The sequence below is a fragment of the Alnus glutinosa genome, chromosome 3 (genome assembly GCF_958979055.1).
Source record: "Alnus glutinosa chromosome 3, dhAlnGlut1.1, whole genome shotgun sequence".
NCBI lineage: Eukaryota > Viridiplantae > Streptophyta > Magnoliopsida > Fagales > Betulaceae > Alnus > Alnus glutinosa.
The window spans coordinates 13,776,431-13,788,287 of NC_084888.1; the positions used below are offsets into that span (position 1 = coordinate 13,776,431).

Here is an 11,857-nt window from a genome sequence, read left to right on the forward strand (position 1 = left end):
TTAACCACTCTGACTGACGGAAGGGGGCAAAGTATGTAACTGTGGTAGGTGAATGCTCTATTTTGGTCAAGTTGGTAATTCGTGGGGGGTATCTGCAAAAGTTAGTAGTTCATGGGGGGAAAAGGTAATTACCCCTTTAGTTTATTTTCATTACTAGACGCTATGTTTGATTGTTATTTTGGTACCCTTTGTCATTTTGTGACAAAGAGTGAAAATATGTGAATTACTTTGAGTGGGGAATTATTTACTATTTTGATAGGGAGAGTAATTACTTTAATAATCTTTGATATTGTTATTGATTAACATAGTTGTGATAATATGTTTATTGGATATATATTCAATAATCCATCTTCATGGTAATCTGAGTTTTATTACCTCAAATCTCTATGTGTTTAATGGTTTGCTCTTGTTTTAGAGAACATGTTAGACTCAGAAACATATTGGTTTATGTTGGGCTTCGGGTGTTAATACTTCTTAACTTGTGCTTTTTGTTGTAATTGGTTTTTGTTACCGAATTGCCAAAGGAGTTTGTTGGGTTTTTAATATTGGCGAATTCGGTGTCAAAACATAATTGTTCTATTCAAGAAAAGGAAACAGCCAAATGAGAAGAAATCTTGCAAGAATATTGATAAAGAAAGGCAAGAGCTGAAGAATGAGAGTATTGTAGAATATTAATCAAAAAATGAAAGATTTGTGATTTGAAAAATATTATGCATAATTATTTACTTCCATAACAGGGACATCGTATTTTCAGAGGACTTCCAAAAGAATATTGCAGAATATTACTTCCGATATGGAAATAACTGATCAATGCATGAATCTGCACAAAATTTCTCTAAGAAGGCAATTTCCTGTTGAAGGAAATATTTCTAGAGATTTTACAGCTTAGAAGGTCAGTTTTCCCTACAACCCGTCCGGACGCTCAGATGCTAGAGTCTGAGCGTCTGGACGGCTAGCTTAGAAACTCAGAGTCCTATGAAGGTCTGAATGGCTTAGTGGGCGCAAACTACAAAGAGCATCTGTCTGCAAGAAGTCCGGACGGCTCAGCAAACACGAGCCACAAAGAGCACCCTTTTGTAAGAAGGTCTAGACACTGATGCAATAACTGCGGACGGAAGAAGTATTTTATGCAACTGTCTGGACGCTAGGGTTGCAAGTCCAAATGCGCTTCAGTAATTACTTGAAGTTTTAGTTGCAGGCCGGACGCCACCTATGCAAATCTGAGTTTGAGTAGAATTAGGATTTCTGAAGCCTATTTAAAGAGGCCTATAGGCTGTGTTATTGTAAAGAATTCATTGTAGAATTCCAATGTGCTAAAAGATGGCGTTTATGCAAAAATTATTAGATGTGCTAACTCTCTTAGAGTTTTATTTGTTATTGTATTGTTTAACCGTTTGGAATCTAACTTAAAAAAGAGCTCTAAGTTAAAGGGATCCATTGAATAACTCTTCAGACAGGAGATCTGGTCGAGAGATGTTCAGGAATAGGTACGTGTTAAAGTTCAACGTACGACTACTGCAAAAGGGTTTGTGAGTATTATTATCTTGTAACAAACTATTTTTTTCTGAATATATAATGGATTTTCTGGTTTGACTGTCCCGGAGTGATTTTTCTCTTTGGTACAAAGAATTTCGACTTTGTAACCAAAATATATGTGTCTGTTGCTTTTCCGCTTTTATATTTGGTAACATGTTTTACGGTTGATTGCACCTTTGAAGAGTCATTATTATTTTTCAGTGTGGATCCTACAAATCCCTTGACTGATTTTTTTTAAAAAAATTATATGAGAACACATGAGAATAATGTTTAGACTTTCTCTAAACTAATATCAATTGTTGACTTGTGACAAAGAATTACCGTTTGTCATTCTCCTCTATTTTGTTCATACAACTTTTTTAAAAAATTAGTCATTAAATTTGTAGGACTCACACCCTTCGGATTAGGATCATCTATAATTTGAAAGAAATTTGAGATTTTCATATTATGTGAATTCAAATCATTTTTTACATCAAATGACATGAAAAAATGCTGCATATTAAAGATATGACATGTTATCGAGGCAAAAAAATAAAAAAAAATCATTCAAAAATGTTTTTTCTTCACTTTTGAAGAGACGCTTCTTCTTTTCTAAACCAAAAAGACAGTTTTTTTTTTTTTTTGTCAAAGCTTTTATACGACATAAATATAAGAACCTGATAAAAATATACTTAATTTTTATTGTTAACATGTCACATTTTTAATATGTAGTATTTTTCATGTTGTTCGATAAATGAAACGACCTAAATTCACATAATTTGATAATCTTATTTTTTTAAAAAAAAAAAAAATTGTAGGGGATCCTTATCCTAGACTCTTTACCCATATAATTCTTACCTATTCAATGATTAATTTTTTAGAAAAATTATATGAAAAAAAAATAAAAATACAAGAGAATGATTCGTGAGATCTCGATCTCATGATGAAATAGAAAAATGAAACATGTGAAAGCAAAGTGGACGGCATGAGTCAATTTGCCTTTATTCTCCTATTGGTCATTTGGGCGTGCTTTTAAAAGATCGAGCTTGGTTACTCCAACACGTAGTTAGAGTATGCCAATTGCCATTTAATACTAACAAACCAGATTAGAAAAATTTAACACTTCAAAACCAAAAACACATAAATAATTTACACTTTTTTGTCTCATTGAATTTTGTAACTTATGCATATATATTATATGAACTCTACTTGAATTATGTTTGTGATATGTATATATACTTACCTTCTTTTAGCTTTGGCAATCACATAATTAATTAACTAAACAGTTTATAATTTAGTTCTCTTGATAATTAGCGTAAATGGGTTAATTAATTTATTCAAATTTAAATAACTTTTGCATGCATAAAGTCTGAAACTATTGTAATCCCTTGACAAATAAGTCCTATAGTACAACATAAACTAGCAGGAATTAATTAAGAAAGACGCAAGTGGCTGTCTCTATCCTTTTACGTCACATTATCATTGATTTCAATTGGAGATTAACATCTGAGGAAATAAGACAATTTTGGCCATCAAATCAACAATCTAATCCAAGAAAAAAGAAGAGAAATATTCATTTGTTTTGAGTTAGATCCACCTATCATCAAATCATATCAAATCAACGGACCTTAATTGTACAATGAGAGCTCTGCAAAGGATATTCCGTTTAATAATTGCTAAATATATTGAATAATTATACGAAAGAGAAAGACGGAAAAGACTAGGAATTATATCTTTATTGTTGAAGTATATGAAATTATATTATATAGGTCTTTATTTATAGAGAGATAATGAATAACTAAAAAACAAGAGATCCTAAACTAGGTGAGGTAATAAAAAAACAAGACAATAAATAGAGAATAATATCAAATATTCTAACAATAATAATCTATAATCAAAAAATTATAATGATTTTAATTAGTCAGTCAAGTAGCACTTGGGTTTCGGGTAGGTGGAGATTCTTTTAATTAAATCATGACGAATAATCCGTTATCCAAAAAGTATAATGATTTTAAGTTCGTCATGTAGCTCTTGAGTTTGGGTGGAGTCGTGAAAATTAATCTATGTTATTCATGACGTTCTTAATTAGGACTTTCAAAAAAATATAATTCCAGGCAATTTAATAGAAGTTACTATTTTTTTTATAAGAGGCTGTAAAGTGAGAGATGTATATGTCAGTTCGTCAAAAGCTAATTATTTGATAGCAATGGGTTTGGCTTTTTTTTTTTTTTTTTAACGTAACTTAAAAAGAATTATTAATTTTTTATTATCTGGTTGAGATTCTAAAAATAATATATATATATTTTTTTTGTTATTTAGTTGGTTAAAAAAATAGTTTATGAGGACTATAGGTGTGAGGTACAGCGGCCTTTCATGCTATAGTTACGTACGGACCTTATAGTGACATTTATTAGGAGTGTATATGCCGCGGATATTAAGCGCACACATTTATTATTAGTAACTATTCTCTATCTATTATTTACACACGTAGACGCGGTTAACAAAACTTGCTATTCGTGGACACAAATGTGATTAACAAAAATTAATATCAATATATGCAGATTTGGATAGCAATTTTAGGGCTGTGGTATAGTTATTAATTGCATCCACAAACCCTTTATATATGATATAGGGGGGTAAAATGTATTTAACCCTGAAATCAATATATTTTTAAAAATATTAGGGCTTGAAAAAAAATTAACAAGCTCAAAAAACTAAAAATCGGCCTAAATTATTTTCAAAATCATTTAAGATTGGCCCAATAAAAACCTAAAGAAGGCTTAAAAGGCTATTATCTAATACACGGATATCAAATAATAATCACAATAACCGTGTAGATGCGGTTAGTAAAAACATAATGTGAGTACCTAAAAGTGATATCCGCATTTTGCAGATATTACAAACAAGTATTGCATCCGCATATACATCTCGATCTAATATTTACATTGAAACACCACTATAGATTTATCTTTTCCGGCGTTTTTAAAGAAAATGCCACTATATATTGATCTCTTGCAGTGGTTTTCAAAATTAAAAGTTCCACTAAAATTTTTACTTTCAGTGCCTTTTTTTAAAATACTGCCACTAAATATTTTATTTTTAAACAGATTGGCATATGGGAGTGGTAGTCTATGAGGTGGTTCGACCACCCCTCTAAACAATCTCTAAGAGTAGCCGACTTCCTATTTTATATATATATATATACTTTGCAGTAAAAAGTGACGTGTCGTAATATTACTAATGCTAACATGACAAAATAACGAATTTCGTTCAATTTGCTAACAAAAAACGTGTGTTGTGATTGACTTGTATTTTTTTGCTTAACCCCAAAAAGTTTTAATTCACCTCTTAAACCTAACGTTGCTATTTACAACTAATGCATCGTTTGGTTTGCGGAATGACTATTCCATTAGGAAAAAGAATAGTCATTCCTAGGAATAGAAGGTGGCAGAATGGAATGACTATTTCATTAGGAAAAGGAATAGTCATTCCTAGGAATAGAAGGTAGTGGAATGGAATGACTATTCTATTAGGAAAAGGAATAGTCATTCCTAGGAATAGAAGGTGGTGAAATGGAATGACTATTCTATTAGGAAAAGGAATAGTCATTCCTAGGAATAGAAGGTGGCGGAATAGAATGACTATTCCTAATCTTTAGTTTGGTAAGAATACATATATTTTAATTGGAATTCAATCAAAATTACTAAAAAAACCCCACATTTTTTTTTAAAAAAAAATCAAATTATTAAAAAAACAAAACAAAAAACAAAAAAAAAAAAAAAAAAAGAAAGAAAGAAAGAAAGAAAACCCATGGGGTGGTCGGCCGCCCACCGATTCGCTTCAGGGGTGGCCTGGCCACCCCCAAAATACTCGTCGGGGGTGGCGAAGGTACCCGGGGTGGCATAGGCCATCCCCAAAAACGCTGGGTGTGGTCGTACCACCCTCGGAACGCCTCTGGGGTCCACCGCGAGGCGTTCCGGGGGTGGCGCAATGGGTGGCCGGTCAACCAGTTAAGGGTTTGGTTTTTTTGGTTTTTTTTTTTCTTAAAAAAATAAAAAATAAAATAAATTATTTTTTCTGAAAAATATTGCATTTACCCCAAGGAATAGCTATTCTTTTTATTTTTGAGAAGAATATGTATTCTTCTTCGTAAAAGAATATGTATTTCAATGAGAATACCTATTCCAAGAAATAGACTCATACTAAACAAAAGAATGACTATTCTATACGAATAGTCATTTTATTTTAATGGTCTATTCCGCGAGTCAAACGAGGCATAAGTGAAACCAAAATGCATATAATTCAAGAATGAGATAAGACCCGTCATTTAGTTCTCACATGCCACCATGCATACTGCGGGAACCACCTGACAGTGAATAATATTGCTTGTACAATTTCGTACATAGGTTGGAGACTTGCACTCCACGGGGATTTTTTTTTTATTTTTTTAAAGCAATACAGGAAACAACAGGGAAAGGACTAGCTCACGGCCGGGGGATTTGTTTTAGACACAAATATTTAAGAAATTACATTACCACCAAACTTTAACTAGATTAATTGTGGCATGCGGCATATATATTTTACATATATAATATATAATTAAGTACCAAGTTAAATGCAGTTTTTGGAAGAGTTAAAGAAGGTTTATTATATATATGTGCATGCTGCTACTAGAGGTAGTGATACAATTATTCTTTTTTTTTTTTTTTTTTTTAAAGATAATTATTCAATTTTTCTTAATCACACTGCCATTCCTATTGGGACGACTGAATATTAGGAGGAGCCACAGATTGGAAGTCGGAGCCATGTAGCGTATCTTCAGCCGGTGAGGAATGGCCGTTGTCACATGTGTTACTGCCAATATTCTCAAGCAGCGAGAAATCCACGTCGAGAAAATCCGACAGGAGATTCCCGTCCATCTCCAAATCCATCATGAAGTTGAGCAGATGGTCGTTAGATTCCTCTGAAACGGATTTCGAAAAGTCAACAGGTTCACGAGTTAAAGAGGGTAGTACTTCATGACCAACTTGCTGCCCGGCGGAGGTGACGACAACCCTGGTGCACCTTGTTGCCTTGGTGCGGACAACACACGAGCCTGTACTTGGTTTCAGTCGGTCGGGAGCTGAACCTTCTTCCATGGTGGGATTTGGCTTCTCTTGTGGTCTTCCTTTAGTGGAGGGAGCTTGAATTTTCTTTCCAATATTTGTGTTCCAGTAGTTCTTGATTTCATTGTCTGTTCGGCCTGGAAGCCGCCCAGCGATCAACGACCATCTGCAATCGATAATTAACCACACATTCCCATCAATTAATCTGCAGCTCACGGAGGACAAAGAAAAGAAAAACAGAGGAAATGAATTGAAGGACCTGTTCCCCAAGAGTTTGTGAAGCCTGATGATGAGCTCCTCTTCATCACGGGTGATGTTGCCTCTCTTAATATCAGGTCTTAGATAATTTAACCATCTTAGACGGCAACTCTTCCCACATCTCTTAAGCCCTGCATAACGTACCCATCAAAATTTTTATTTGTATTTTTGGATAAATGAAAAAGAAAAGAGCTCTAGCTAATTCTGATCAGTCGTAAGATCTAACCTGCTCTCTTTGGAAGATTTCTCCATTTTCCCTCACCATGAATTTTGATATATTCTGTGAGTATTCTGTCTTCCAAAGCTGTCCATGCTCCCCTGTTCAAGCCCTCCTTTGAACAACAAGGACTCCTTCCCATCTCTCTCTCTCTCTCTCTACAGTACTTTGGGCAGATAGAGAGTGACGATAGACTCTCTCTGCTCTTGCACTTAGAAGGTTGTAGTTAATTCGTATTTATATTGTTACGTAGAATTGTAGAAAATAATGAACCTTTAATATCTATCATCACTATTTCTCATCTATAGATTTTAAAACCTCTTTTTTCTTTTTTCTTTTTTCTTTTTTGAAAGAGAACCCAAAAGTTTTAAGGTTGCATGTGAATCAGGGGACCACCCTTTTATCTTCTAGTAGCGTAATTACTAGCTACCGTAACAAAATCTCTCTCTCTCTCTCTCTCTCTCTCTCTCTCTCTCTCTATATATATATATATAAAAGAAGGGATGATCTAGCTTTAATGTTTAAGTGAAAATATGAATTAAAAGAAATAATGTTAGGAAAAGCAAAATACCTAGGGTCGGAAGGAGATGAAAAGTCTCATTATTTTACATGATCTGTTGCTTGTTACGTCTTCATTAGGTATTTTTTTACTGTGAATATTTCTTACAGTACCTCACGACCCTATCACGCGTTTTAGAAGAGTTGATCTAGCTTTAATGTTTAAGTGAACATGAATAAAAAAGAAATAATGTTAGGAAAAGCAAAATACAGTCGGAAGGAAGGAGATGAAAAGTCTCATTAATTATTTCACATGATGTATGCCGCTCGATCTTTATATAACGAATTTTGCCATAACCATCTTTCACATATTACATCTTCATTAGAAATTTTCATACCACCATGAATATTTCTTATACCTTATGACTTGTCGTTCATATTGCCTCGTGCCGAGAATTATGGAAATAATTACTTACGTGGCTTATGAGGAGATTCATTGTGAAATTGTTTAGAGATTTTGGAATTCGCCCGTGGGTTGATGAAAACTATTTAATTGGTAAGTAATTGGGTTGGAAAATATTTGTGTATTGTATAGTAAAAAGTGATTGATGTGATATAAAATTTGAGAATGTTTTATAAAAAAATGAAAATGTTTTGTTTTGTAGTGGATTTTTTTTTATTTTAATAATAATAAAATATTATTGATGTAATATAAAAAGCATAAAAAAAAAAATTAGAATTTTTTTATTTGATATTTTTGAAAAAAGTGAAAAGAAATAGAAGGAGAATGAGAATAGTTTGCCAAACTATTGGGTCTACAAGAATAATAATTTAATACCTGTGGTCCTGATGACGATAGCTAGCTCCATAGTCTTTTTTTCTTTTTGTTTTTTGTTTTTTTTCCTTTTATATATATATAAATTAATATAGTAGCTAGCTCCATAGTCATTATACCTATATATATCTGAGAAGATATAAAAAAATAAAATAAAATCATAAATACTTTAATTTGCAGCTGCCCTTCTAAATAGGTAAGACCCTCATGCATGGCTGCTAGCTCTCTGTCGAGCTAACTTTCTACCAAGACCTTGAAAGTTTGTTGAAATAAAAGGCAAAAATTAATTAAAGCTACCCTCCAAAAACTGTACGAAAATATGATCTATATCGCATGATGTTTCACTAAAGTTCAAGATTTCCTTAAATTAATTAATGTGCATGATGGCCTGTACATTATATCTAATCTCTCCTCCTGGCTGGTGCCACTCAACTCTAAGAGCCACTCGGACAATTTTGACATTAACAAATGACATCCATCGCCTTTACCTTCCTTTTTAGGATTTATCTATTTTTTATAACGCTTTTAATTTGATTAGTTGAAAAAATTATAAAAAAATTTCATATAATTTTATTTTATTTTTTAGGATTAAATATCTCATTGATACTTGAGTTTTAAGCATTCTTAAATTTAACACCTGAGTTTTCATTTGTATCATAAGTGGTATCTGAGTTAAGTGTAAAAATTCATTTGAACGAAAAATTTGACAGAGGTACCAAATGAGTTTTTACCCTTAAATCAAGTACCATATATGATACAAATGAAAACTCAAATATTAAATTTAAAAATACTTAAAACTTAAGTACCAATAAAATATTAAACCCTATTTTTTAATGTGTTTTAAGCTTTTTTTTCAATTACCAGATGCTTGTGATTCTCAAAACTTGGAACAACTTGATGTTAGAAATCCCGAAGGCTCAGAAATCAGACTAAAGTGGCCCCCGAAAACGATGGGAATTTTTTTTGAATCAGACCCAAGTGGCCCAAATAACGATGGGGATTTTTTTTTTTTTTTTGAGAAATGGTGATTTGTTTATTTTAAATAAAGATATTTATTTATCTTAATTTAAGGAATTTGTCTACGTTGAGTAAAAACATGATTTATTTATTTTTCAAATTATTCAAATCACTTTAAAAAAGATATAGCCTCTAAGATTTTTATTTTGCTCAATCACTCTTCCTTAAAGAATGACTAAAATTTGAAGCCACCGCCGACCAAACACGTGCTTCACCACCAAAGCATCATCTTCATCAAGTTTTAGCCAGAGTTGCCGATGGCTAAGTTCAGGTCTCAATTTGTGTTTCAATTTAATTAAGCTATAGTAACTATTTTTCAGCTATTCAATGTCTAAGATTAATGCTCAATAGTTGACAATTTATTTTGAATCATTCCTAATAAACGGTAACTTGTTTATTCTAAATTAACAAAATTCATTAACATTTAAAATTATTCAAATTACATGAATTTCTGATGCTCCGTTTGTTTCGACGTAAAATATTTTTCGATCAATGAAATAATTTCTCAGAAAAAATGATTTTCTTAAAAATATTTCCGGTGTTTGACTTGTACGGAAAATAACCGGTGACGAGATTCCGTCACTGGACGAAAAATCAACGAAATCATTGCCGGGCCAAATTGGCTCGAATCTGGCACAGTACAACCGGATTTTGGCAAACTAACCGAATTCTGGACAGTTTTACCAGAATCTGACTTGGCCGAAATCTGGCTATATGTGCCGAATTCTGGCAAGTTAGTTGGATTTTGGCTGAGTATAACCGAATTCTAGCCTGTTTTGCCGGAATCCAATAGTGGTTGTTGATGTCGAAATTCGGCGGTCGGATGCCAAAATTCGGGGACCTTCAGCAGTAGTGAATTATCACAAACTTGCTTACAAGAATGAAGACTTTAAATTCAGAAAACGGTCATTTTCTAAAAAATAGAAATGCTTTTACAGTCAAGTTGAAAATAATTTTTATTGACTATTTTTTCGATGGAATCAAACACAAAAAAAAAAATATTTCAAAAAATATTTCACGTTCAAAGAAACAGACCAATTTTTGTCTCTTTACATTGCACCACGGGTGAAGTTCTAAAAAAAAGTATCGCAGATTCCTTGCTCCGATGGAGTACCGAGTACCATTTTCGTGCCGAACATATATTTATGATAACAGCTAACCGGCTTGTCGTTTCATGGAGGCGGAGAATAACGTTCCAGTAAATAAGACAAATACATGTATATTTAATGTCGGCCCTTTTAGCTCGTCGTGTAATGATGGCTTTGTTCACCAGTTAGTATTGACCCGGAATGGCAGTGTGGTAAAACGGTGGCAGCCAAGTCTTAGTCAATAGCTCTTTTTTTTTTTTTTTTTTTTTTTTTTTTTTTTTTTTGACAATATATATATATATATATGTTGTTATGATTTTACAAAAATAAAAAATAAAAAAGTTAAGACTACTTAAGAATTTTGTTATGATTATTTTTTGTTAATTCTATTTTTTGGGTTTGATTGTAATCACTTGAAAAATTTTAAATACTTTTGTATCAAACAATCGATCTTATGGACTTGAAAAGAGAATCATAAAGATATTTTAAAAGGTATAAATAATTCTTACAAAATGTTTAATTAATAATAAAATCTTAGATATTTCATTAGCAAATTTTGCCCATTAGTTAGCGCCAGCGAAATGATTGTACTCATTTACTCGATTGTTAATTTTTCTTGTTTTTTTCCAATTTCATTTACTCGATCGTTAATTAATGTCCCAGTGGAAGCTGTTTGGTAAGTTGTGGAAAATGGAATGTTTTATTTGAATAGTAGTAATAAATGATTGATGTGATATAAAATTTGAGAATGTTTTATAGAAAAGTGAAAAAATTTTGTTTTATAGTGAGTTTTTTTATTTGAATAGTAATAAAAAATTATTGATGTGATGTAAAAAGTGTAAAAAAATTGGAATGTTTTTTATTTGATTTTTTTGGGAGAAGTGAAATGAAAATTGAAATTGTTTGGATTGGGTACCAAACAAGCTCTAAAGGGTCGTTGTCTATCACTTGTTAAGACCATTTTGATTTCTCCGGGCTCCAACTTCAAGGGGCACTCCAGGCAAATTAATATCAACAGAAGCGACAACTTCTGCGGCGAGAACAGTAACACCTTTTATTTATTTATTTATTTTTTAACAAATAATCTTCTTATCATTGAATCTCTAAAAAGTAAATAAATAAATAAAATAAATTCGAAGATCACGAAGGGACAGAAATTTTCCAACATACAAGGCGTAGATGCTCGGAGAATATCTTCTAACCATAATAAATCTATGACATAAGCGATAGCCTCTCAAGTTAGTTTATGAGCTGTTGAATTGATTTTCCTCTTAACATGTAAAACAATATATGACCGTAATATGCACAATTCATATATGACACT

General features: G+C 32.2%; 1 protein-coding gene across 1 annotated transcript; it reads right to left on the minus strand.

Annotated features, from left to right (window-relative positions):
* Positions 1 to 6,118: 6,118 nt before the first annotated feature.
* On the minus strand, positions 6,119 to 7,317 carry LOC133865003 (transcription factor MYB1-like). Its single transcript, XM_062301462.1, has 3 exons — positions 7,105 to 7,317; positions 6,880 to 7,009; positions 6,119 to 6,786 (listed from the first exon to the last, which is right to left on the minus strand). Exons 1-3 carry the CDS (start codon positions 7,235 to 7,237, stop codon positions 6,270 to 6,272), a joined length of 780 nt encoding a protein of 259 aa, XP_062157446.1. The 5' UTR covers positions 7,238 to 7,317; the 3' UTR covers positions 6,119 to 6,269.
* Positions 7,318 to 11,857: the final 4,540 nt, after the last annotated feature.

What these genes read in the sequence shown, in the direction of transcription:
- LOC133865003 (XM_062301462.1), bottom strand. Translation starts at nt 7,237, where the DNA reads ATGGGAAGGAGTCCTTGTTGTTCAAAGGAGGGCTTGAACAGGGGAGCA. An exon ending in AAATCTTCCAAAGAGAGCAG is followed by an intron (nt 7,010 to 7,104) that starts GTTAGATCTTAC and finishes TACGTTATGCAG; the next exon opens with GGCTTAAGAGATGTGGGAAG. An exon ending in CACAAACTCTTGGGGAACAG is followed by an intron (nt 6,787 to 6,879) that starts GTCCTTCAATTC and finishes TATCGATTGCAG; the next exon opens with ATGGTCGTTGATCGCTGGGC.